Source organism: Hemicordylus capensis, chromosome 14 (genome assembly GCF_027244095.1).
Source record: "Hemicordylus capensis ecotype Gifberg chromosome 14, rHemCap1.1.pri, whole genome shotgun sequence".
NCBI lineage: Eukaryota > Metazoa > Chordata > Lepidosauria > Squamata > Cordylidae > Hemicordylus > Hemicordylus capensis.
In genome coordinates, this window is record NC_069670.1 from 3,492,803 (window position 1) to 3,520,658 (window position 27,856).

Genomic DNA, 27,856 nt, shown 5'->3' on the forward strand with positions numbered 1-27,856 from the left:
CAAAACGTGGCTGTCCCCATGTCCTCTGCGGAAGACTCAAAGCAACACAGGAACCACACATGAGGTTTTATTCCTTCCCCAAATAGGCCTTTATTTCTGCAAATCTCTCTTCAAGGATCACAGAAAAAGCTCTTTCAGTATTGCAGACAAGGGAACAGACAGCCAGTCTGTAAGGGGCTAATCGCTCCTTGTTCTGTCAGCACCAGGTCTAGACAAGAAGAGGGGCTCGCTAGTCCAGCAAAGTCATCTCTTAATTAATTAACTCATTAAATTAAAATCAATTAATCATTTGATAGGTGTGTCGCTAGGCAGTGTACACAACACAAATATACAACAGCCACAAAAAACAAAACAAAAAACCATTCACAGAATAAAACGTTCACACAATTTCATGGAATTAACACAATTAAACAGAGAACAGGTGTGCCTTGGCACGCCATGATTATCCATCATGACAGTTCGATATTTTATATACTGCTCTTTAACAAGAGGAGGTTATACAGCAAAAGGAATCAGAAAATCCCCTGTCCCCAAAGGGCTCACGAGCTAAAGGGAACACACAAAGCAAACACCAGAGATAGCCACTGGACTGAACAGCAACAGTTCCTCTTTCCCTGTTCCTTAATAGAGAGAATTGCTCTTCCCCTCTAATCCAAGACACACCCCACCCCCCTTGGAAACTGCCACATCCCGCAATTAGCAGGGCAGAATACCACATTAATAAGAGCCGTGCAGGGAATGCCCCTCCCACTCCCCCATATTTACTTTATTTTTTTAAAAAAGAATAGGTTTTATAGCTATCCAGTGTTTGATCTTTCTTTCTAGCTCATCCTTTATATCTCTTATAAGAATACTGTTTGAATTATTTGTATATTTGTATTCTCTTATTTTTGAAAGTCGTTTTTAATATAAATATATAGGGCTTACTTTTACTTTTCTCTTGTTAATGGCAATTCTTTTATTAGAAAAGGTTCTTTTCTACTTTTATCTGTACTTATGAAATGTAAGGTTGCTTCTTTTATTCAGTTACCAAATTATTTGCAGTGAGAAGGGAGGGAAGAGGTTGTTGTTTCTCTCCTTTTCCCAATGTTGATAACAATATGTAATGTTAGATATGTCTTGTATTCTGGACATTTTTGATGTATCTTTCCTTTATTCATTATTTAATTTAAAGATTTTTTTAAAAAAAAATGCTTCCTAGTAAGTTGATGGAACAAAAATACTGTCATTTCCTATGCTGAAATTACCTCCTTCTCCCTGACCTCTGCCAACCAATAATTGCAGTCCGGGTCAGTTCGGACATAAAGCAGAGGCTCAAATCCTTGTTTATTTTGGAAATTTGGCAGTGGGGTGGAATACGTGCATTCCGAAGGCTCAGGGACACCACCTGAAGCCAGAACTCAATCCTGGCTCTGTGCTATATCCCAAATGATCTTTGCCTCTGCTTGCAGAGGGAGGAGGGAGTATGACTCTAAAAACGAGTAAGAACAGAAGGATTTCAGGAGAGTCTCTCCTCACGTGCAAACTCATTGAACAGGACAGCTTGTAAACAAACCCATATGGATACTCCATTGGCAAGAATACTAGTTTGGCTTTTGAGAGGCTAGAACCTCCTAGAAGAATGCGTCCTCTTCAGCAGGCAGTAAGGGTTGGAAGAACTTCCCCACAATTGTCATTTGAAATTCATGGCACACACTTTGTACGTGAGTGAGTGTGGCTGAGCACCATCCATTAGAAAAAGTGGAGTTTCCGATATAGAAGGTGCATGTTGGACGTTTCCCTTAGCTCCTTTGGAGCATTCTTGCAGAAGAATCCTTTTCACTCTTGTAATGCAATTCCATTAACTTAAATTACACTCAAATACCAATATACAAATCCACTTAATATATTACTTTTTTTTAAAAGGTTTTTCCTCTACACATAGCAAAATCTAGGCGAAACTTCTCCTTTAAGTACCATGGCCAACTTCTTCTCTATTCCGGAAGGGCCTGAATCAGGTTGAGCAGGTTTTTGTTTTTTAAAGTTCAAATAATTTGTTCAGGAAGAACTGGCTGTTCTGTACGCTCATAGAGATATACATATGAGAAGCATCTTCTTGGTTCTTAGTGTCCTTCCAAAAGGCAGAAATTGGGTCAATCCTCCTGAAAAAGGCCTGTTTCTGAAGGAGATGAGAGGGCTTGTCAACCATACAGTGGGAGATGATGTATGTATCCCTCAGACATTGCAGAGAACCCTTGGCTTGGGTCAACCATGGTCAGCTTAGCAATAGTCAACTACACCCTGCCACCTGACCTGAAACATAATATGTCAGAGAGGCTAGGCCTCCACAATACAAGCCAAAATATAGTACTGCTCAGTCTGTGTAACAAAAAACTAGCCCCAGGCCAATATCAGCTGGTCTAGGAAAGAGGCACACTGGGGTTCAAAATGGGTAAAAAGGAATGCTCCTTTGTTAAGGCGTCCAAATCACAAGAGCGACTCAATCGTTTCGCAGTTCGTGGTCCCCAAAAGATGAGGCACCCAGGCAAGGCATATGGCTTTGTTCAAGATAACCCAGGAGAAGTTCTGGGTCCTTCAGGCGAACTCCGGAGGGTTACGTGGAACTGGCTGGCGGCTGGGGGAGCTTCTTCGATTCCAGTTTAATGAACAGAGCTAAAAACCAAGGGGAGGGGGAAAAAGGTCAACAGGTGAGGTTCAATTTGGATATGCATAGAGGCCCAGTTTGAGGGGAGACACTGAAGTCAGTAGCCGAGCCAAGCTGGCCAACAGATATCTCCAGGAATCCTTGCAGGAAATAAACTCCTCATTGAACCACTTAAGAACAGGATGGACTTATTTAATGCAGTGCCGAGTTGACAAAAGCAAAGCAGCAAAATAAATACATAGGAATAAATTGAGCCGGCATCTAGATATAATTTTTCTTTAAAAAAAGAGCGTGCATAGAACAATACGTAGGAATTTCAAGAAAAAACACCAATGCATTATTCTGTGCAATGGCCAACACATGCTCCTGCCTATGAATGTAGAACATTTTTCCTGTCTTGATCAGAAATGCTTTAAGACCTTGTTTTCAGACAGACTGTGACACAGTTTTCACAGACGTGAGCTGTGAAGAGAATTTTGTTTTGTGTCTGGCTTCACCGAATATTTAGCCAGTGCTGTTCCTGAACCTGTAATCGGCCCCACGTTGTAGGAACAGGAGCAGGACAGGCAACAAAAACATAAGAGGCTACCTTATCCCACGTCAGACCATTGCTTCAGCTACACTGGCTGAAACCCTCCAAAGTATTTTTCAGTGCTGCTGGCCTGAGATCCTTTCCAGTGGAGAGGCCAGGAATTGAACCCGGGACCTTCCGCTTCTAGTGATGAGATCTGAATCTGGAACCTCGTCCTTTAAAGCCCCGGCCAACAGTGGTGTCCCAGAACAGCAAGCTAAAAAGCAGCCTCTCTCCAAGCAACTGCAATCTTGGCAACTCCACAGTGGGTGTGTCTTTGCTGCCCCCTAGTGGAGGGAGGATGCAAACTCTCATGCTCCTGCACACTGTTAGAGCAGGGCTCATAGGTGGACAGAGCTGGTCTTAACTTCCTGCCCCCTCTTTTCTCCCCTGCCCCATTCTCACCCAATTGTCAATATGAGCGAGAGCTCAGACTGTTTGAGCAAGAACTCAGGATCTGATGTTCTTCCTTTCACCATCCTCCTCCTCCTCCAAACATGTTTTTCTTTTGGAGGTTTCCCCGCCACAAACGTTTACAAGGGCAATTGGCAAACAGAACACACAAATGACAAACAAATATAAAACAATTACTAAACAGCATAACAACCCACAGAATGACCAGGTAGCTATAAACAATTTCAAGATTATTTGAATGGGTTGGTTGGAGCAAAGGCAAACCATTTCTGGTCACCAAAGTATCCCAAGAGTTCTATTTAAACACACACACACACACACACACACACACACACACTCTCTCTCTCTCTCTCTCTCTCTCTCTCTCTCTCTCTCTCTACACAATGGGCATAGGTTTTAGGAACCCAAGTTGGAATTAAGTTTTTAAGTTTTTTTCTTACTACTAAAGCACCATTAACAAAATGTTCTCTGTCGAACCTTACCATGGATTTCGGACTACCACACAGGTGAACAGATTTGTTAAGCAGGGTTCCACACAGTTCCTGAACAGGGATTAGCAACTGGGCTAAGCAAGCACGAATTGTCCCCTTAGCTAAGCAGGGTCTGCCCTGGTTGCATATGAATGGGAGACTTTGATGTGTGAGCACTGGAAGATTATATTCCCCTCAAGGGGATGGAGCCACTCTGGGAAGAGCAGAAGGTTCCAAGTTCCCTCCCTGGCAGCATCTCCAAGATAGGGCTGAGAGAGATTCCTGCCTGCAAAATGGAGAAGTCGCTGCCAGTCTGTGAAGACAATACTGAGCTAGATAGACCAATGGTCTGACTCAGTATATGGCAGCTTCCTATGTTCCTAAGCCTTCAGCAGGGCTGTTCCGAGTCCAAAGAAGAGACTAAAGGGGCAGTCAAACACATGATGAAGCTGCTTTCTACCGAGTCAGACCATTGATCCACCTAGCTCAGAGTTGTCTCCACCAACTAGCAGCTGCCCTGCAGGCAGGATTATTTCCCAATCCTATCTGGAGCTGTTGCCAGGGATTGAACCTAGAACCTTCTGCATGCAAAGGAAAGACTCTCCTATTGAGCTAGGTACCTCCTTCAAAAAGGAATTGGCCCTTGACACTCAGGCCTGTGAACCTGGTCTGCGAGAGGCCTCCCTGCACGCCTAGGATGCCAGCCCTTCAAGAGCACTGCTGGGGTCTCTGGAGCACAGATCGCGGTGGCCAAACCTTGAACTATCAAGGGCAGGCATCTACAGATCCACTTGCCAGTGGCAAGCGCCCCGAGCCCTCTAGTGAGCAGGACACACAACATAACAGATCTCCTCCCCAGAGGTCCCGTTTCCACTGACATCTTGGAGAAGGTCGGAAGCAGCAGGAATCCTTTCTGAGCGGTTGGAGAGGCCTCCCCCGTTGCTTAACATCTCCAGATCCCAGGGCAAATGACAGAAGGCCTGCTTCTTTTCCTCAGCCCTCTGCCTGAGTGCCAGAAAAGGATTCGAGGGGAGAGGAGGGGATTGGTGGCAACTACAAATAATGCTTGGCTGGCGAGAAGAGCCTCTATTTGTGGATCCCTGATCAAGGGGGGGCTCGTATGTGTCAGCACAGAATATACAGACATGACTGGGTGACGTTTACCTGTAGCCTCTGCATGAAGGGTCTGCCCGTCAGTGCCCCGCACCTGGCCGGACACAAGCACCTTCCGCCCCTCTATGCTCTCCAGTTTGCAGTCCACCAGGACCACCGAGCGCAGTGGGACCGGACTGGAAGAGGAAAGACCTGCTTGTCAGTATTGCCGGCCTGCCAGCTGAAGATCCACCTGCCTCCTCTTATTTAAACCCTTTGACATCCTGCCCCTCTAGCACAAGGCGGCTCAGGGGCGGCTTGCAGACTATAATCACAACAAAACATACAATTAAAAAGAATAAATATACACAAGCAGCAAAGCGGTAGGACACAGAGGGCAAGGAACTGGAATCCCCATGAAAGCCAAGATAAAACGCAGAGACTGGAGGTAGAAAGCAGGTCGAAATGCTTGGGGGGGCGGGGCGCTGGTTTAGGTCTTTAGAAGATTCCCAACCAGTGTTCTCTCTCACAGGGATTCCCGGATGTTGTTGACTACAACTTCCAGAACCCCCAAGCAAAAGCCGCGGCAGCTGAGGATTCTGGGAGTTGTAGTCAACAACCTCTGGGAATCCCTGTGAGATGAAACACTCTCCCCACTGGCATTAGCAGATGCTCCCTGCTAACTGGGCAAAGAGGCCCCTTTCAAAGAGATGATAATCTTTTTATTTAGCAAGGGGAGAGCAACTGGCCCTATCCATCCCTGGCCCAGCATCCCTCCAGGGCTTGTCGACGGTGTCCATCTCCCCGGAATTCCTTTTTAGATTGTGAGCCGTTTGGGGACAAGGAGCTCTCTTATATTATTATTATTATTCTAAGTAAGCCACTTGGCAAAGTTCTTGTGGGAAAGCGGTATTTAAATAATAGCACCACTACAATATTTATATACTGCTTTTCAAAAGTTCTCAAAGTGGTTTGGGTAGGTAGACAGGTAAAAGATGGCTGCCTAGCCCAAAAGAGCTCACATCTAAAAAGAAACGCAAAGAGACACCTTTCAACGTGGTGATTCTCTTTATTTAGCAGGGGGAGAGTAACTGGCCCTGTCCACCCCCAGCACAGCATCCCTCCGGTGACTGTTGCTGGTGTCTATCTTGTGTTTCTTTTTAGATTGTGAGCACTTTGGGGACAGGGATCCATCTTATTTATTTATTATTTCTCTGTGCATACCACCTAGAGCCATTTTTGGAAGGGCAGTATAGAAATCAAATAAATAAAAGAATAAAAAATAAAAAGGCAGACACCAGCAGCAACCACTGGAGGAATGCTGTGCTGGGGGATGGATACGGCCAGTTGCTCTCCCCCTGCTAAACAGAAGAGAATCTCCACTTTTAAGAAGGTGCCTCTTGGCTCAGTCAGCAGGAGGGGTAGTCATTAGGAAAGATGGGCCAAGCAAAAGCAGTGAACGGTTGACTGGTCGAGACTGAAGGATGAAGTTGCCGAGAAGAGGTCACACGTGGGCTCCAAGGATCTAGATAGAGAGCTGGTCTTGTGATAGCAAGCATGACTTGCCCCTTTAGTTAAGCAGGGTCTGCCCTGGTTGCATATGAAGGGGAGACTAGAAGTGTAAGCACTGTAGGATATTCCCCTTAAGGGATGGAGGCGCTCTGGGAAGAGCAGAAAGTTTCAAGATCTCTCCCTGGCAGCATCTCCAAGATAGGGGCTGAGAGAGATTCCTGCCTGAAACCTTGGAGAGGCCGCTGCCAGTCTGTGTAGACAATACTGAGCGAGATGGACCGTGGGTCTGACTCAGTATATGGCAGCTTCCAATGTTCCTAGATCTGTGGTTCCCAACCAGGCTTCCTCCAGATGTGGCTGAACTACAACTCCCAGCATCCCCAGCCATTGTGGCTGGGGATGCTGGGAGTTGTAGTTCAGCAGCTTCTGGAGGAACCCTGGTTGGGTACCGCGGATCTAGATGGAAGCCAATCAAAACCTGGAGCAGCTGCATAAGAACAGCAGAGCCTGCGATCCTGGACAGCGCCGCTAATCGCCAGGGACCAGAAGTCTTTGCAGAGCAAGGGAAAGGCAGCTTCTGTAACAGGCAGTCACCTTTCACACAGGCTCCTGCTTCCCACTCCCATGAATACCCCCATTTAAAATACGGTACCCTTTCGTTATCATTTAAGGGGTACATCGCAAGGTCCGAACCTAAGCAAACACTCCTAACCTCTTCACGGGCCAGCTCAAATCCCAGTTCCAGCTTCACAAGGCACAAGGGGGAACCTCTTACCTCCGATAGTTGATATTTAGGTTTGCTGTCATCACCTTGCCAACAAGAGTGAAGGCACAGGCCCCGAGAGAGCTGTCGAGAATGGTGGCGATGGAACCGCCGTGCACAACCCTGGGAAGCCGGAAGAGAGAGAAAGGTATGAGGCAGACAGAAAGGAAGACAACCGTGTAGAAACAACCCACAATCCCAGGGGGACACCATGAGGCTGGGACTTTTAAATCAGCGCTTGGAAGGAATGAGAGAGAGAGAGAGAGAGAGAGAGAGAGAGGATTTTCTCAGCAGAGGGGCCCAACTTAGCTAACTCCCTGCCTCATCAGGTCTCGCTTACTTGCATCCAAGATCCAGGGTCTGTGCAAACCAAAAGTGAAGAGGAGAGCTGGTCTTGTGGTCGCAAGCATGGCTTGCCCCCTTAGCTAAGCAGGGTCTGCCCTGGTTGCATATGAATGGGAGACTTGATGTGTGAGCACTGGAAGATATTCCCCTTAAGGGATGGAGCCGCTCTGGGAAAAGCAGAAGGTTTCAAGTTCCCTCCCTGGCAGCATCTCCAGGATAGGGCTGAGAGAGACGCCTGCCTGCAACCTTGGAGAAGCCGCTGCCAGTCTGGGCAGACAATACTGAGCTAGATAGACCAAGGGTCTGACTCAGTATATGGCAGCTTCCTATGAAACCATGTTTTGTTTTTTTTAAACAAGGCGTTTCCTGGATTTTTCCAAGCTGGATTTTCCTGGGGGTCATCCACTGAAGCTAAGTTCTGGGAAATTCGGGACCGACAAAAGGAAGGACTTCTTCAAGCAACATGTAGTTAAACTATAGAATTCACTGCCACCGGTTGCGATGATGGGGATTAGACACATTCATGGACATTCACCGACAGCTACTAGCCTGGATAGCTGTATATTCCAGACAGAATCAGAGGGGGCATGCCCCTGAGGTGAGGGGGCAGTTGCCCTCTTCTCTCTCTCCCCCTAACTTGTGGGCTTCGCAGATGCACCAGGGTGGCCACTGCAAGAAGCAGGATACTGGACTGGATGGGCCTTGGCCTGATCCAGTAGGACCTTTCTTAGGTTCTTACCCTGGAGGTCCCTCCAGGTAAGGACCTAGCTGGAAAACAGACACCATCCTTTTCTCCAGAGAGTTCATGAACATCACGTATTCAAAGCCCACGCCTTCAGTATCAAAGTTTCTGAGGAAGAGACGGGTGTCTACTTCCTTGGACTTTTTCCTTTTCTTCCCTGGGGAGGAGAGGGGGAAAAAAAATAAGCAACAGCAACAGAGATTCCTGGCTTTAGCACCCGATTCCCTCGCACAATAGTTACATAATTATTAATCACAATAATTAACCTGATCGCACAGAGGAATGAAACTGACACTGTCAACTCACCGTCTAAAGCAGGGATTCTCAACGTTGGGTCCCCAGATGTTATTGGACTTCAACTCCCATAATCCCCACCCAAAGGCCATTGGGGCTAGGGATTATGGGAGTTGAAGTCCAATAACATCTGGGGACCCAACGTTGAGAATCCCTGAAAAAGGAAGGAGTAGAAGAGAGCGACAAAGCCTAATGGTGAAGCACTTGTTCTGCATGCAGAAGGTCGACGCTTCTCTCGTTTCAGGGATCTCAAGTACTAAAGTTGGGAAAGACCTTCTTTCTGAGGCCTCGGACAGCTGCTGCCAGCCCTAGTAGGCAGCGCTGGGCAAGACAGGCCAATGGTCCAAGCTCAGTATAAAGCAGCTTCATGTGTTACTGGGGAAGGCTCGTCACTTTTTTGTTTAAAAGCAAGAATTGTGTTTTGTTTAACAAACAAGATTTAAGAAGGTCATGTTGTCTCTCTTACTCCCACATCCTCTCCAGAGAGAGAGAGAGAGAGAGAATATATTAAAATAGTAAACACAGCCAATAGCAACAGAGGGCCCACAACTTAATGGTAGCATACATGCTTCGCATGTGTAATTGCAGATACCAGGTAGTTAGTAGGTATAGACAGGAGGAAAAGGTCATCCAAAAGGATCAGCAGATGACACCTGGGGTGACTTGCTAACAATATTCCCTCTAATGGGGATTCCCAGCTGTTGACTACAACGCCCATAATCCTGCTAACTTGGCATAGAGGCACCTTTTAATGTGGTGATTCTCTTTATTTAGCAGGGGGAGAGTAACTGGCCCTCTCCACCCCCAGCACAGTACCTCCAGTGACTGTTGCTGGTGTCTATCTTACATTTCTTTTTAGATTGTGAGCCCTTTGGGGACAGGGAGCCATCTTATTTGTTTGTTATTTCTGTGTAAACCTCCCTGAGCCATTTTTGGAAGGGTGGTACAGAAATTGAATAAATAATAATAATAATCCCCAAGCAAAAGCCACTGCAGCTGGGGATTCTGGGAGTTTTAGTCCACAACAGCTGGGAATCCCAGTTAGAGGGAACACTGCTTGCCTCTAGACCCTGGGCCTAAGTACATAAATGGTATTTATATTCTGCTCTTCCACCAAAGAACCCCGAGCAGTGTACATAGTTATATTTATCCTAACCACCACCCTTCACTTATTATAGTTGCAACATAGAAAACCCCCAATTAAAAATAAGTTCTGTTCCTTTTAGAAAATGAAACATTTTAATTTTCTTCACCCTGAGTCCATCAGCCCCAAGAGAGGGCCTGAACCCTTATGGTCCATCATGACTGCTTTTTGATGGATGGAGAGAAACAGGGCACACGATTAACAAACTGTTACCCTCCCAAAGGCTTTAGGACGGGACCAGCTTGCAGTCTAACTAAACAGCCAATAAGCTCACCCTTCCCTGAACTTCTGCCTCACCCCCCACCCCTTTGCCAGTAGAATTCTTGTTCTAGATGTTGAAAGTATTCTGGGTAAGACTGAGAGGCTGGAGGCAAAGCTTTTAACAGTAAAAGAAGAAGAAAAGGCAAAGCTTCTTGCCTGTGCCATGTTCCACAAGGCTACGATAAGAAGGCAGTTTCTTCCACGTCCCATTTTTGGACATCTCCATGAATTTGTGGAACTGATCCAGCATTTCCCGACTCCAGCTAGAGTTGGGGAGGCTATAATCCTTGGCTTGCCCAGCCTGACACAACCGGACCTGAAATAAAGGAAGAGCGCACGTGAGAACAGCAGATAGATATGCTGGAGCAGAAGAATCCTGGATCTCTCCAAGAGAGAGTTTAGATTCCCAGAGCGCGATTCTGGCCCCCTTTCACTCTTCTCCCCTCATCTTCTGTATGTTCATCTGAAGTTTCGGCATGGAATCAATCTGTCACTGTGTGACCAGGCTTCGGAAATTCTTTCTGCTTTGGTAAGGGTTTTAATTTAAGCGGATGAAAATGATAAGGATCCGCTCACCCCCCCCCCCCAGCGAATCAAACACCAAAGGGTCTATTCACTCTGCCATCCTGTAGTGACAGCGGCCAGCTACACGGAACATAGAACATCGGAAGCTGCCTTCTCCCGAGTCAGACCCTTAGTCTATCTAACTCAGTATTGTCTACACAGACTGGCAGCGGCTTCTCCCAGGTTGCAGGTAGGAGTCTCTCCCGGCCTTATCTTGGAGATGCCAGGGAGGGAACTTGGAACCTTCTGCATGCAGATGCTCTTCCTAGAGCGGCCCCATCCCCGAGGGGGAAATATCTTATGATCGTCTCTACTGCTGCTGCTGCTTTGTATTTTGTATGGTTATATTGTGCTTGTATTTTAAATTTTTATGTTCTAGCTTAATATTTTAATTGTGTAATTTTTATAGTCTTGTTTTAATTTTTCTTTTTGAACCGCCCTGGGATTGTTTTAATGAAAGGTGGTATACAAATTTAACGATAAATAAAGTGTTTACACACGTTTCCCATTCAAATGCAAACCAGAGTGAACCCTGCTTAGCAAGGACGACAATTCATGCTTGCTACCATAGGATCAGCTCTCCACCTCTGTGAAGCCCCCTGACCCCAACAAAGAGCCAGCATGGTGTAGTGGCTAGAGTGCCGGACTAGGACCGGGGAGACCCAAGTTCAAATCCTCATTCAGCCATAAGACTTACTGAGTGACTCTGGGCCAGTCACTTCTCTCTCAGCCTAACCTACTTCACAGGGTTGTTGTGAGGAGAAACCTAAGTATGTAGTACACTGCTCTGGGCTCCTTGGAGGAAGAGCGGGAGATAAAATGTAATAATAATAATAATAATAATAAGAAGATAACAGTGTATATGGGCAACAACCCTCTCCAGTTCCGCCCTCAGTGTCCACTAGTCAGAGGACTTCTACCTCTGAACAGGGCGGTTCCACCTAGTTGCTATGCCTTACACCTTTCCATAGTTCTATTCAGTGTCCCCCTCTAACAGGGATTCCCAGAGGTTGTTGGCTACAACTCCCAGAATCCTCAGCTGCAATGGCTTTTGCTTGGGGATTCTGGGAGCTGTAGTCAACAACCTCTGGGAATCCCTGTTCTATCCTCTTTCAGGTCTAATCCCTTTTAAAAAGCCATCCAAGCTAGTGGCCATGACTGCATGAGTTCTATAAGTGGGTTCTGTGCTGTGCAAAGCATAGTTTTGTCCCTCCTGATCCTAACATAGGAAGCTGCCTTATACAGAGCCAGACCTTCTGTCCACCCAGCTCAGCAGTGTCCACACTGACTGGCAGAGACGCTTCGAGGTTTCAGGCAGGAGCCTTCCCCAGCCCTACCTGGAGAAGCTGCCAGGGAGTGGACCTGGGACCTTCTGCATGCCAAGCAGATGTTCTCCCACTGAGCACCAGCTCCATCTCCTAAAGGGACTCTCTTACAGCAGGCTGTGCTCACATCCAGTCACCCATCCAAATGCAAACCAAGATAAGCCCTGCTTAGCAAAGGGGACAACTCGCTACCACAAAACTGGCTCTCCATCCATCATCAATCAATTTTGTCATAAGAATAGGTATTTATCTATATATTATATAAAAATATTTATATATTTATATCAACTTATAACCATTTTGTTATATATAGCCAGTGTGTGATGCAGTGGCTAGAAGACTGGACAAAAACCAAAGACCAGGAAACCCCATATTCAAAGCCCCATTCAACTATGAAGCTTACTGGGCTACCTTATGCCATCTTCCCCTACGCCTACCTCACAGGGTTGTTGTGAAGATAAAATGGAATATCAGTTTCATGGGTGCTGGACTGAGCTCCCCAAAGGACAGGGGAGGGGCTCCCAACCGGTGGTCCTCGAGCTGCTGCTGAACTACAACTCCCATCATCCCCCACTACAATAAGCAGTTGCAGGGGATGATGGAGTTTATTTTTTATTGAGTTCAGCAACATTTGGTGGACCACAGGTTGGAAGGAGAGCTAGCCTTGTGGCAGCAAGCATGAATTGTCCCCTTTGCTAAGCAGGATCCACCCTGGTTTGCATTTGGATGGGAGACTACATGTGAGCACTGTAAGATTTTCCCCTGTAGGAAGGGGGCTGCTCTGGGAAGAGGATCTGCCTGCTTGCATACAGAAGGCTCGACATCCCCTGCCTGGCATTTCCAGATAGGGCTGAGAGAGATTCCTGCCTGCAACCTTGGAGAAGCCGCTGCCAGTCTGGGTAGACAGTACTGACCTAGATGGACCAAGGGTCCAACTCGGTATAGGGCAGCTTCCTATGTTACCCCTGGGACAGGGTATAAGTATGAACAGAGCCACAATGGTGAATTAAATTGACTTGTAACAGTTTACTATGATGGACAAATGTTCACCTCAAAAGCCTCTTAGATTCCATTAAGAGAAGAAAAACAGAAGTGATATTTTGCAGTTCTGTTCGCCTGCCCCCAGTACTCACAGTAGTATTCCTCAGCGGCGTGGAATGCAGCAAGACCGTCTCAGATGCTGCCACCCATGGACCACAACTGGGGCGTGTCCAACATACACGCCCCTGGGCCAGCCGACTGCAGCTCCTCAACACGCCCTGCATTCTGGAGGCTTCGGAGCTGCACGTCTGTTGGGAAACAGCTTCAGCCGCTCTCCTTGCTGGTTATGTTTGACAGGAGAAAATGCTGATGCAAAAATATACACCTGCCAAGGGCAGTTGGCACATTCAGGCTTTGGCAATGATGCCACCATCTGGCAAAACTCAGCTGTGATTAAGGACTGCTCCACAAATGACTACACTGTGTCTCAACAAAACCCATATCATTGCAAAGGACCAAATTTCCCACTGCTTATTGCACAAGATGTGCATCGCCAATGCTGAGCGAGAGGGACAGGCCCAAAGGGATCTGTGTTCGCTCTAACAGGGATTCCCAGAAGTTGTTCACTACAGAAACTCCCAAAAACCCCAGCTTCAGTGGCCTTTGGTTGGGGATTCTGGGAGTTGTAGTCCACAACATCTGGGAACCTGTTAGAGGGAACTCTAAAAGGGATCCACCCATTGATCTCCACTGAGCAGCAATCTGCTGAAACTTCCCCACAACCCCTTCCCCGCAAGAAAGAGCCTTAAGTTCCTGGAATAAAGATTTCCAGTGTAAGATTGCTAGGGCTACTGTTAACACTGTGAACCTATGAATTAAACCGAACTGACCACTGCTAGTATTAGCGATGTACTTGGCACAACGTGGCAAAGGAGCTGTACTTCAAGGATTTCCCAACATATGGTCCTCCAGATGTTGCGGAACTACAACTCCCATCATCTCCGGGCATTACAGCTGGGGATAATGGGAGTTGTAGTTCCGCAACATCTGGAGGCCCACACGTTGAGAACCCCTGCTGTACTTCATTAAAAGAATAAATGAAACAAAAAGGCTGACTGCCACAAGCGGTTTTCAGGTGGGAGACAACAAATTGCAAATAACACTATACGTGTGTGCACGTATATTATATATACACACTGTACACATAAAAACTGTGTGCACACAACTTCTGAAAAATCTGTTGCTGATGAAAGTGGAAGTCAAAACATACAACTGCAATTTGGTTTCTGCTAATTATTGCTACTGCCATCATCTTTTTGTACAATACATATATTTAGTGACTGGGTGCATATCTCTGGGATGTGGAGCCACCTGACCAGCCTGTTAAGTTGTTTTTCAACTCTATCCATGTATTATATATATAGTTCTATACTCAACACTACTACCAGCCGATTGTAATTATGCATAATTACAATCTTCTTTTAACCAAATCTACAGTTCTGTACATTGTAATTATGCATAATTACAATGTACAGAAGAGTTTATTTACTTTTATTATTTTACATATTTTTATACCGCCCAAAACTTACACATCTCTGGGTGGTTTACAACAAGATAAAAACAACATTAAAACATTAGTTACAAACAAAAACAAGAAATTTAAAACAACAATTTAAAGTGTTTCAAAACAATATTCTAAACAACATTAAAAACAATCAAAACACTATCAGTTAAAAGCCTTGGTGAACAGATGCGTCTTGTAAGACTTCTGAGAACAGTTCATACCAATGACTGGAAGTCATGTGTTTGCACTACTGTATTTACCCGAATCCAAGACTCGTTTTTCCCTCCAAGTGTTTTGATATTGTAAATTAGCAGGTCATCTTAAATTCAGAGTCCTGTTCTCAAGTAAATGCAGGTATAGCCTCTATGTAACCTCTACTCTTTAAGGGGATCATCTTAAATTCAGAGCCATCTTCAATTCAGGTAAATACAGTATTGCTAATGACATTTCTAATAAAGAACTCCCCTTCCCCCACTCCTCATTCATTAGTACTACTGTAATATTGATAATTAGGAACATAGGAAGTTGCCCTACAGAGTCAGACCCTTAGTCCATCTAGCTCAGTACACAGACTGGCAGCAGCTTCTTCAAAGTTACAAGCTGGAGTTTCTCTCATCCCTATCTGGAGATGCCAGGGAGGAAATTCGAAACCTTCTGCAGACAACAGAATAGTTCTGAACATCAATAATTACCATTATTTGTCACATTATTCCTAATTAATAGTTAGTGCTAATGACATTAACAATCAATCAGGAATATCCCCCAAGGAAATCTGATCTATGGGAGAAGAGCTGGTCTTGTGGTAGCAAGCATGACTTGTCCCTGTTGCTAAACAGGGTCTGCCCTGGCTTGCATATGAATGGGAGACTGTGTGTGTGAGCACTGTAAGATATTCCCCTGAAGGGATGGAGCCACTCTGGGAAGAGAGCAGAAGGTTCCAAGTTCCCTCCCTGGCAGCATTTCCAAGATGAGGCTGAGAGAGATTCCTGCCTGCAACCTTGCAGAAGCCGCTGCCAGCCTGTGCAGACAATACTGAGCTAGATAGACCAAGGGTCAGACTCAGTATATGGCAGTTTCCCCTTTGACCAGTCACTGACCCAAAGGCAGCATTAGGCAAACTTGGCCCACCACAAATTGCAGCTGGGCATGATGGGAATCATAGTTCAACAAGTTCGAATCCACCCCTGCCCTAAGATCACCCACCAACCCCCCCCAGGACCCAAAGGGAGAGCCGAAGCAGAGCGCTGGACTAGGAATGGGGAGACCCGAGTCCAAATCCTCCTTCAGCCACGACACTCACTGCTGGGTGACTCTGGGCCAGCCACGACTCTCTCGGCCTCACCTACCTCACAGGGTTGTTGTGAAGAAAAACATAAAACACGGACTCTGGGCTCCTTGGAGGAAGAGCAGAATAGAAATGTAAGAAAATATAATAATATGGACTCTATAAAAGAAAATATAAAAGAAATGTAGGCCCAGAGCGCCGCTTGCTTACCTCTAGCCTGGCCCCGTCCTTCTGTGAGGTGAGTTCTCCTCGCGCGCCTGTTTCTCAGGAGCGGAAACGGAACCGGCTCCTGACTTCCGGCGACGGAGGGACGACGCCCTCACGAGTCGCCACTTCCGCCCTCAGAGCCACCCGAAGGCCTCTTGCGCATGCGCGCAACCTCCCTGGCCTCCCGCCCTTTCTGCTTCTCCACACACAGCGGCCTGGACGATGGACGTGATGCAGCCGTCCTCTTGAGTTTTACGCATGCGCGCGCCTCCGACACCCCCCTCCCGCGCCTTGTCTCCCTAGCAACGCAGGAACGGTTCAGATAGGAGACCGCGGCTGCGCCTTATTTAGACTAGTGCGGTTTAAAACAAGAGGTATGGGGGGACCCCGAAGTAAATTAAAAGTCTGCTTTTCGTCATATAAAGAAGATATGGCTTGTAGCGGGGGAGCGGAGGGGAAAGCCCCCCAGCCCCCGTTAGCTTTTTCTCACAAGCAGACTTCTTCCGCCCTTCTGTGGGTTGTCAGTCAAATCACAGTGTCCAATAAGGTCCCCTTTCTTCTCTCCTTGCCCGCCCAGTCGCCGACTGATTGGCTGCCTCCTTCGCTCCCCTTCCCCCTCTTTGGGAATATTTGTCCCTGATTGGGCTGGGGGAGTGCCATTCACCATGTGCAGAGCTCTACCTGAATCTGATTGGGCAGGAATAAATGCCAGTTCTGGAAACCAATCTCCAGCCTTTCAGATCTAATCGGGCGATAGGAGGTCTGTGTTTCTGAAAGCCCACCCCCCCACCGCCCGCCAATGAATGCCTGCGCTGTCGTTCACGTGAAAGCTTGCACGTGCGTAGAGACACTTCAAGTGTCTATAACATAACGTGTGAATAGTCCTCCTCCATAGCTTTGACTCTTAACAGAGTTTAACTTTTAAACTTCCAGGGAGAGGGAGATGAACCCTGAAGGAGGACAATACTATACTAGCAACAACCTGTCACAATTGAACACAGTGGCTGACATCCATCTCGGTAGTCTTACTCAGGAGGTACTCTAAATGACTACTCAATTCCAATAGGACTACTCAGGAGTAATTTAGTCTGCTTATTATTTATTTATTTATTTATTAAATTTCTAAACCGCCCCATCCAAAGGCTCTTTTAAAAAAGACATAGCAACAACTTTTTAAAAAGACATAAAACCCACGAATCAAACACAATGCTGAAAACAATATAAAAACAATCCAAAAAATGATTAAAACTATTTAATACCAATTAAAATACTTTAAAAAGCAACAACACTTTATAAGCCTTGGAAGGTCAGGCCAAATAAATAGGTTTTTAGGACTCTCTTAAAGGCTGACAGAAAGACTAAACTGTGGATATCTGCCGGGAGTGCATTCCAGAAACCAGGAGCAGCTGCAGAAAAGGCCCTGTTCCGAGTCGCCACCAGATGTACCGGTGGCAACTGGAGCCGGACCTCTCCAGATGACTTCAACGAGCGATGGGGATCATACTGAAGAAGGCACTCTCTAAGGTAACCTAGACCCAAGCCATTCAGAGCTTTAAAGGTAATAACCAGCACTTTGTATTTCGCCCAGAAACATATCAGCAGCCAGTTTCTTCAATTTCAGTCTGTTTCTTCAAAGGGCAAAAATTGGGACAAGAAAGAGAGCGTGCTTTACCAGGGAAAGTGACTAGAAAATAGGAGCATCTTTATTTTGTTTTGTTCATTATTCCAACATTGTACTTGCATCTGACAATCACAAGATTGTTTACAAATATCGTGCAAATGGACAGTATAAATCAATGAAAGCACTGTAAAACAAAACAAAACATCAATATCTCTTCTTTTCAGTAAAGGCATGTCTCTTTTCCTGCAAAACTTGAATCTCCCTAAACAGAGTATTACTGAGAAATTCATTTTCTTGCCTTGTTCCTGGTTTTGGAGATGTGAGTGGGAACATAGGTGGAACACAGGAAACTGCTTTGTACAGAGTCAGACCATTGGCCTATCTAGATCAGTATTGTCTACACTACCCAGACTGGCAGCGACTTCTCCAAGGATGTAGGCAGGAGTCTCTCTCAGCCCTATCTGGAGATGCTGCCAGGGATCATGTTGCCAACTTGGAACATTCTGCATGCAAGCAGGTAAGTGCTCTTCAGAGCAGCCCCATTCCCTAAGAGCAATATGTAAGGGGAATATGTGAGCCTTACAGGGTTCACATGTAGCCTCCCATTCAAATGCAACCAGGGTGGACTCTGCTTAGCAAAGGGGGCAATTCGTGCTTGCTGCCACATGACCAGCTCTTCTCCCTTTTTAGGAGGCCAGATTTTCCTCCCTGTCAACACCAGAGGGAGCAATTGGACCAAGCACCCTCAATACATTCCAGTAACTCAGATGCCTCTGAGTCCCAGTTGCAGGGGAGTAACAGCAGGAAAGAGGACATGCCCCCAACTCCTGCCTGTGGCTTCTCAGAGGCATCTGGTGGGCCATTGTGCGGAACAGGATGCTGGACTAGATGGGCGTTCTTGGGCCTGATCCAGCAGGGCTGTTCTTATGTTCTTATATTCTAACCAGCAGCCAGCCAGCCTGCCTTCTCTGCCAGCTATATTTCTGACATTTATTTGAAGTGCTTTCAACTGGCAAGAAGCCTTTGTCTCCATTAAGTGGAAACGTGATCAAACGCTGACAAAGGAAAAAAACAACAACCAGAACACTGTGTAACACTGGCATGAAACATTATCCGATGCATAATTTAAAAATGCTGCATTCTGCGGTTAGGTTTGCAGATCTGGAGTGGCTCTGTTTGGGGTGGTTTCTGCCTTTTACCTTGTCAGATAGCAGGAGGAGGCGGCTCAGAGAATTGAAGGCCCCTCTGTACCAAAAACGAAATCAAATAAAATATTTTAGAATTCCTGCTTCCAGGAAATTCATGCGTTCGGGGAGAAGGGTTCTGACCTGGCTTTCTCCCAGAAAACACGCTAGTTTTCTGTGTACAGTGAATTCTGTACATCCACGTATCGGAGCTCCCATCCTCCAGAAGTGGTGCAGTCCAGATACAAGTGGTAAACGTGAGTGTGGACTGCACCATTTCAGGTAGACGGGAGCTCAAATGCTTGAATGAGGCCTCGATCTCTGATGCTAACAACAAATGCTGTTACCAGCCTCCATGTTTCTTTATGGGTGTGGATGCACAGTAAACCCTGATGGCTGAAGGCCCACTTCATTGTGGTAATGAGGGCAATACCGTATTTACCAGAACAGCAGAGGATGCTGAATTTAAGACAATCTCCAGCGGGAAATGACTTGACTAGCAAGCCAGAAGTTGCCGGTTTGAATCCCCACTGGTATGTTTCCCAGACTATGGGAAACACCAGCAGCGATAAAGGCATCATCTCATACACTGGAGATGGCATTGGTAAACCCCTCCTGTATTCTACCGAAGACAATCACAGGTTGCCAGGCGTCGACACCGACTCGACTCAAGGGTATACCCTGTATTTAGCAAAATGGAAGAAGACTCTGAATTTAAGACACACACACACACCCTCCAGGAATTGGCATCCCTCTGCAAAGGCCCGTTCACATGTTATGCTCAACACTCGTACAACGAGTGTACACAGGAACAGATCTGTACACAGGTACAGTGATTTACATGTACGCTGAACACAGGTACCAAAGGACACTTCCTATCTGTTCCATGCATTTGACACACCCGGTTTCACTTTTAACACCAGACTTTTTGTTTATGACGTTTCAAAGTTTTATTCAGGGTCATTTTGATGTGTGTTTACATGATTTCTGGGTTTTTGTTGCCGTTTGGTGAAACTGTAAATTGCCCTGCGATTCTGTATACGACGGCATAGAAATACGATCAATAACTGAAAATCAACAAAGCGGACAGGAACGCAGATGCAGTCATTCACATAGGTGTACGAGCATACAGACAACCGTGAACTCCCACAGCATCATATCAAGTGACTCTCGAAAGCCATCCTGGAGATTGTAATGGCTTGATTTTGCGATACTGGGAAACATATATTTTTTTGGCAGAATAGGCACTGCTCACAAATTAACACAACATTGGTGCACGCTGTGTGTGCACATGCCTCGGTTGCATTTAAGGCAAAGCTGACATCAGACCCGGGGTCACGGGTGAGGTCTTCCCCTCCTTGTTCGAAAATGCCGATCTTGGTCGATCCTCTTTGGGAGGCGTTGGAAAAATGTACTGGATGGAGAACCTCATCAGAGCAGAACGTGATCCGGTGGCAAGTGGAATGCAAATGTTTTCGACAGCGCCCAGATCCCACCCGAGGCTGGAATTCAACTCCCAAATCCAGGAGGGCCCACTTGACTCCATCTTGGCCTCGATCCAACAGCGCTGATGTTCTCAAGGCCTCTTCGGCTCCTTCACCCTGGGCAGGCTGGCGGTGGCTGAAAGCCACCAAGCGCGGTTAGCCTCCCAGAATTCACCTCGGTCTGCTCCCTGTTGGCTGTGGTCTAACTCTGGCCTTTTAGTTGGACAGTTTCCATACTCTCCAAGATTTAGGTGAAGACAGAGTCATGCCTGTTACATCTCTATCTGAAAGTAGTGGCTAGAGTGCTGGACTAGGACCAGGGAGACCTGAGTTCAAATCCCCATTCAGCCATGAGACTAGCTGGGTGACTCTGGGCCAGTCACTTCTCTCTCAGCCTAACCTACTTCACAGGGTTGTTGTGAGGAGAAACCTAAGTATGTAGTACACTACTTTGGGCTCTTTGGAGGGAGAGCGGGATATAAAATGTAAAAATAAATAATCTCTGCAGACAACTATTTTGCTTGCTCTACATTGCTCAACAATTATCCTCTCCTCTGTCATAGGAACATAGGAAGCTGCCATATACTGAGTCAGACCATTGGTCCATCTAGCTCAGTATTGTCTTCACAGACTGGCAGCGGCTTCTCCAAGGTTGCAGGCAGGAATCTCAGCCCTATCTTGGAAAAGCCAGAGAGGGAACTTGGAACCTTCTGCTCTTCCCAGAGCAGCTCCAGCCCCCTGAGGGGAATCTCTTCCAGTGCTCACACTTCTAGTCTCCCTTTCATATGCAACCAGGGTGGACCCTGCTTAGCTAAGGGGACAAGTCATGCTTGCAACCACAAGACCAGCTCTCCTTTCAATGTTAAGACCATACAATATTTGCTTTTTGGCTTAAACATAGACTAGAAATGTGTAAAAAGCCACCTAATGGCGCAGCGGGGAAGCAACCTGCCTAGAAAGCTGTCGGCTGTTGGTTCGAATCCCACCCTGCTGTTGTGTTTCCCAAAATATGAGAAACTCCTATATCGGGCAGCCGCGATATAGGAAGGTGCTCCCTGTCCCCAAAGGGCTCACAATCTAAAAAGAAACATAAGACAATCACCAGCAACAGTCACTGGGAGCGGGGGCGCTGTCCTGGGAGTGGATAGAGCCAATTGCGCCCCCGGCTAAATAAAGAGAATTACCACTTTTAAAAGGCACCTCTTTGCCCAACTAGCAGGGGTAAATTAGTTGGGTGCTCAATATTGCAAAATATCCCATGACAGACTAGGTACAGCATGATGCCTTAGTGATCATGCGCACAATTTACCTACGCCTTAGCGATCATGTGCACAATTTAACTACATGCATGTTAGAGGTATCTGCCCACCCACTCAGCAAGTTATTTAACTCCAGAGCCCATTTCAGATGTAATGTTGAACATTCACACAGCGGATGTACAGTACACCAGTACAGGTCTGTACATAGATGAAATTATTCATGCAGTATGTTGAATGCAGGTAAAGCCACATACTTCCTGTTTGTATTGTGCATTTGAGGGGCCTGTGTCCAGGTTCGCTTCTGAAAGGAATGCAGGTGCAGCCCTTGAAACAAAAACATGTACAGACAGCTCTACACTCGTGCAACATAATGGCCTGGTTCACACAATTGTTCTAACCTAGGTTTAATGTGGGTTACTGTCATGAGTGTGGTTGTGCGGCAAAGGTGGTTGATGGTCTGAGATGAATCTGAGATTCCCACCTTAATGTGGGCTCACAATCACACGAATATGTGGAAATATGTGTAAGGTCCTGGCACAGTGACATCACACTAATGTCAGTAACCCACATTAAACCTAGATCTGAACATCTGTGCAAACCAGACCACTGTCTGAATCTAGAGACTGTCTTGGGTGGGAGCGAAACTCTGAACACCTATGCTTGCAAACCACACTAATAAAAGCGTGTCAAGGTGTCCTCCAGAGAGCCATCACAGGGTCAAATCTAGGGCAGTGATCTTCCAGGGAGAGGACCAGAAAAAGTGAAAAGTTGAAACATATTTGGCCGAACCCCTTGACCATAGGGACTGCATCCTTAGATCTGGCTGGGTTACCCATTTGGTCTAAATGCAGAGCTGCTCAACTTCGGCCCTCCTGCCGATGTTGGCCTACAACTCCCATAATCTCTGGCTATTGGCCACTGTGGATGGGGATGATGGGAGTTGTAGTCCAAAAACAGCTGTGGGGCTAAATTGAGCAGGCCTGGTCTAGAGAAGGGATTCTCAACATTGGGTCCCCAGATGCTATTAGACTTCAACTCCCATAATCCCCAGCCCCAGTGGCCTTGAGTTGGGGATTATGGGAGTTGAAGTCCAATAACATCTGGGGACTCAACATTGAGAATCTCTGGTCCAGAGCATCCCCTTCTGCCCAAATCTCTCTGCATCCTGGAGTGTTTTCAGATGGGCAACTTTACCGCAACTTTATTTTGGGAGGGGGGTTGTGAGTTCACATATTGGCCAGATTTACCCCGAAGTCCATGCGATATTTCAGAGAGAGCACTTCACACACGATTCAGGTTTCCCCTCCATATTGGAACCTAGTCCGATATGTCCAGGGTTAAAAAAAAAAAAAAAAATCTTCTTTTTGAGTCAGAGTATCCCTTATTCCCGAACTTGCAGTAAAGCCTTGGGGCAGGGTTTCTTAAGCTTAGGCCCCCAGATGTTGTTGGACTACAACTCCCAGAATCCTCAGCTGCAGTGGCTTTTGCTTGGGGATTCTGGGAGCTGTAGTCCAACAACATCTGGGGGCCCAATGTTAAGAATCCCTACCTTGGGGTAAACCCAAGGTAAAGCCTGCTGTCTGAAAAAACTCTCGGTGATGGGATTAGGCGCCCCCAACGGATTATAATCCATTCCTGGGGGTTCCCCTCCCCACCAACATTTCCCCCAGGACCAAATCATTAAAATCTCCAAGTTGAAAGCCAATTCCTGGACATTCCAGATCAGCCTTGGAAGGTTGGCAATACTATGAATCTCCTGGACATCAGTACTGAGCATAGCATTTGATACTGTATTTACCTGGCTCCAAGACCAGTTTCCCCCCAAGAATTTTAGAATTTTGGGGATCATCTTAAATCCAGAATCCTCTTCCATTTGGGTAAATACTAGTATAACCTGTATTTCACCCATATTTTTTAAGGGGGCTATCTTGAACTCAGGGTCCTCTTCTATTCAGGTAAATATGGGTACATGTAGATGTTTGAATTCTCCCTCCCTCCCTCTCTCTCCGTCTGGCTGCACAGCACACAGCTAAAGCTTCAGATTCTTTACAAATTGACTTTGTGGTCTACTGTTCGGGAGGAATGAATGAGTCAGGGGCTTATTCATAGGGAGAGCCCATTTTTTTTAAAAAAAGAAATATTTAGACAATTGAAACCAGTAACTTGGTTACGGGCATTGTGCTGTGAGAGTCAGCCTCACTTGTTCCCCGCATGGAACATAGGAAGTTGCCATATACTGAGTCAGACCACTGGTCCATCTAGCTCAGTATTGTCTGTCTGCACAGACTGGCAGCAGCTTCTCCAAGGCTGCAGGCAGGAGTCTCTCTCAGCCCTAGCTTGGAAATGCTGCCAGGGAGGGAACTTGGGACCTTCTGCTCTTCCCAGAGTGGCCCCATCCCCTCAGAGGAATATCTTACAGTGTACACCGCTCTGGGCTCCTTGGAGGAAGAGCGGGATATAAATGTAAAAATAATAAAATAAAAAATATAGTATCCCATTCAAATGCAAACCAGGCATTTGCCTGCTTAGCAAAGGGGACAAGCCATGCTTTCATCCATAAGGGGCTAAGGTTGCCACTCTGCCAAAATTCTGGCTCCTTGGCCTGCTGCTAAAACTGGATGCAACCGGGGGGTGGGGTGGGGGGGTGGGATCCGTGCTGGTTTTGTTTTGCCATTTCTGCTCATGTGTGCATGCGCTCTTAGCACATGCGAGTGCATTCGTGCACAGCATCGGGGTGGCCACAGCATTAGCAGTATGGCCCATGCTGCAAAATGGAGAGATGGAAATGCTGCATGGTATGTGCATTATGCATGCACATAATGGATCCCATCCTTCCCCATGTGTCTTCAGCATGTCTCATGAGGCGATCTCTCGGGACACAGCATTTCAGAGTTATCATCCTACATGGGGGTGAAGTTTAACCCTTGAGGCCTTGGAGCCCTGCTAACAGAGCAAAGAGGTACTGTTGAAGTGGTGATTCTATCTACTCTCTCTCCCTCCCTCCCTGGTTGCAGATGAATGGGAGACTCAGGGGTGGTTTACACATTCAGTCACAACAACCACTAAAACCTTAAACCATAGAAAACAAATGAAAATAACCATCAAGAAAACTTTAAACATGATAAACTAAAAGCCTGATAAAATAGGTACACTTTCAAGAGTCGCTTAAAAAGCCCCAGAGACAGAAGTTTGAGCAGAGGTGTATCTAGGGAAAATAGCGCCTAGGGCAAGCACTGAAATTGCGCCCCCTGTCCAAACATCTGACACCCATCTTTCAGATAACTTTACCATAATATCAGCTCAGATATACAAGTCAAGCTCGTTAATCTTTTAATATTTCAAAAACTATATAGCAGTGGATGTAGCCAGACCAAAAAATGCTGGAAAACTACAAATTTCTGTATGCTGGGGCTCATAAAATACCCAAATACTATGTGGAGGTGTACTTGGAAAACTAAACAGAAGTGCCTGTCTAATTCTCTACTGTGCATTGTAGCATCACTATTACATAAGTTTTAAAAATAAATGGAGAATTTGACTTTTCTCAGATACTAGGGCCTTGCAGAGGCTATTTGAGCATGCGTAATGGCCATTTTGTTTTCAGTGGCCATTCTTTTTAGAAAAATTTCATTTAAAAAAATGGCACCCCCCTTCAAGTGGCGCCCGGGGCACGTGCCCTGCCTGCCCCACCCTAGATACGCCCCTGAGTTTGAGGTGGTCTGCAAATTTGAAAAATAAAATAAAATAAAAAATAAAATAAAATACACCCAACTCCCATCATCCTCTACTAAATGTATTGTGGTTGGGGATGTGGGGAGTTTTAGTTCTTAAATTCAGAGCCGCCTTCTGTTCAGGTAAAGACAGTAAAACCTTCCTAACTGTAAAAGCCACTTGACAGTGAAGCAGTCTGCCACCTGTGGTGGCTGGCTCACGTTCACTGGAGGTTGCCCCACACAGAGGCTGGGTAGCCATTTGTCAGAGATGTTGTAGCAGTTTCTTGCCCTGAGTGGGGGGTTGGACTAGAAGACCCCTAAGGTCCCTTCCGACTTGAACATTCTAGGTTGAGGTTCGAGTAAACCGAGTCGAATTCACCATTGAATAGAGCGGAGATTCATTCGGATCGATTCGAATCCGCCCAAAGTCGAATCGAATTCAAGGATTTTGAATTCGAATCGATTCATTCGAATTTCATGCACATCCCCAATTCTATGGTTATATGTTTCTGGGATTGGACTTGGAAAATCAGAGCTGTCTTGGGACAGTTGGAGGGGACGCTGGAGCATATGCAAGACTTTTGTTGCAGAGGAAGGGATTTCTCCATCCCCTTGACCTCCTCAGGAAAAGGCTCCTTCTCCAAAAGCATGCAGCCATTGCAATCAGCCAGCCCCTCAGAAGGCCTGGCACAAGCGCTCCTCTGTTTAATGAGAAACAGCCGCCGTGCTCTCTCTGGGCTTCCACTCCCACTCCACCCCTTGGGCTGGCGTGAGTCACCCGTGCGGTTCCTGTCCTGAGCGTATCTGCCAAAATATTTGACGTTGCCCAGGCGACGGGCGAAAGGCCGGGCGTGGCACCACCAGCAACAACAGTTGCTGTGTTTTCTTAACTTCACACTGCTTGCGAGCTAATTTGGAACAATTTGTCATAGCACAGGAAGTGGGTTTCCGGGTTTCGGGGCTCTGCCTTCCCCAGCGACGGCCAGTAAATGTTTCTGCAATGGGCTCACCTGGGCGAGGAACCCTTGCATATTTTAAGGAGAAAAAGCAGGTGCTTTGAAAGAAGAAGGATGCTATATTTATCCAGAATGAGATGAGGGCTGGTCTTGTGGTAGCAAGCAGGAATTGTCCCCTTTGCTAAGCTGGGTCAGCCTTGGTTTGCATTTGAATGGGATACCACATGAGTGAGCACTGTAAGATATTCCCCTTGGGGGATGGAGCTGCTCTGAGAAGAACATCTAGGTTCCAAGATCCCTCCCTGGCAGCATCTCCAAGAGAGGGCTGAGAGAGACTCCTGCCTGCAACCTTGGAGAAGCCGCTGCCAGTCTCTGTAGACCAGGGCTGCTCAACTTCGGCCCTCCTGCAGATATTGGCCTACAACCCCCATAATCCTTGGCTGGGGACTATGGGAGTTGTAGTCCATAAAAACATAATCACTGTGGCTGGGGATTATGGGAGTTGTAGTCCATAAACAGCTGAGGGGTGGGCGGGCTAAGTTGAGCAGGCCTGGTGTCGACAATCCTGAGCCAGATGGACCAATGGTCTGACTTGGTATATGGCAGCTTCCTATGCTCCTATGATTACTTCTCATAATTGCACATAACTTGGAATGTCGTGGATGCTCCGGGTTTGCTATAATCACAAAAACTAAATAAGTAGGAGGTGCAGTAGGGTGCAGTGGTTAGAGCAACCGTGTTGATCTCAACAGGCGGGCAGGTTCATGGGAGCGGAGGGGACCCCTGAGGTCCTTGGATACTCAGCCAGAAAGGACATCAAAGCTGATAAACATGGGCGAAAGCAAGCCGACCCTCCTATGGCTTCACGGAGGTTCCCAACCTGTGATATTCCAGATGTTGCTGCACAACAGCTCCTATTGTCCCCAGCCACAATAAGCTGCAGCTGGGGATGATGGGAGTTGTAGTTCAGCAACATCTGGAGGCCCCCTGGCTGGGAAGGAACCACTGTCTTAACACCAATGGTCCCTTTGCACCAGCAGCAACTCTGATTTACTGGCAACTTGTTCCTCTTCTAGTTGATCGAGGGCTTACCTGGGATCTGCCCAGTCACCTTCCAGATTGCCTGATATGAACACGAATACAACAAATATTTATATACCGCTTTTCAACAAAAGCTCCCAAAGCGGTACACACACACACACACACACACACACACACACACACACACACACACACACCCCTTCTTGTCCCCAAAGGGCTCACAATCTAAAAAAGAAACATAAGATAGACACCAGCAACAGCCACTGGAGGGATGCTGTGCTGGGGGTGGAGAGGGCCAGTTGCTAAATATCCTACCTGTCCATTCCCACCTTCCCAAACTCTGAGCAAGGCATCGAGGTGTCCTGGCGTCACCAGCTATGAGGGCTGGGCAGGTGGACTCCACACCTGGGCCGGAAGAGA

At 46.6% G+C, this 27,856-nt stretch overlaps 1 protein-coding gene across 4 annotated transcripts; it reads right to left on the reverse strand.

Moving 5' to 3' along the window:
- Window positions 1–60: 60 nt before the first annotated feature.
- On the reverse strand, window positions 61–16,697 carry LOC128337529 (acyl-coenzyme A thioesterase THEM4-like). Of its 4 annotated transcripts, none has more exons than XM_053278633.1 (8): window positions 16,182–16,697; window positions 16,033–16,080; window positions 13,275–13,507; window positions 10,409–10,568; window positions 8,551–8,710; window positions 7,479–7,589; window positions 5,264–5,388; window positions 61–2,652 (listed from the first exon to the last, which is right to left on the reverse strand). In XM_053278633.1, the coding sequence occupies exons 3-8, from the start codon at window positions 13,404–13,406 to the stop codon at window positions 2,594–2,596; spliced, it is 747 nt and encodes a 248-aa protein (XP_053134608.1). In that variant the 5' UTR covers window positions 13,407–13,507; window positions 16,033–16,080; window positions 16,182–16,697; the 3' UTR covers window positions 61–2,593. The 4 variants fall into 4 exon arrangements, with proteins under 4 accessions (XP_053134608.1, XP_053134609.1, XP_053134607.1 ...); XM_053278634.1 differs by having other exon boundaries at window positions 13,275–13,462; window positions 15,987–16,080; XM_053278632.1 differs by having other exon boundaries at window positions 13,275–13,462; window positions 16,182–16,696.
- Window positions 16,698–27,856: the final 11,159 nt, after the last annotated feature.

Bases quoted from the DNA above. Each gene is read 5' to 3' on its own strand.
- LOC128337529 (XM_053278635.1), bottom strand. From the start codon at position 13,406: ATGCAGGGCGTGTTGAGGAGCTGCAGTCGGCTGGCCCAGGGGCGTGTA. The intron at 10,569-13,274 runs GTGAGTACTGGG...CCTTTATTTCAG, and splicing joins CGCCGCTGAGGAATACTACT to GTCCGGTTGTGTCAGGCTGG. The intron at 2,653-5,263 runs GTAAACGTCACC...CTTGGTTTTTAG, and splicing joins CCTTCATGCAGAGGCTACAG to CTCTGTTCATTAAACTGGAA.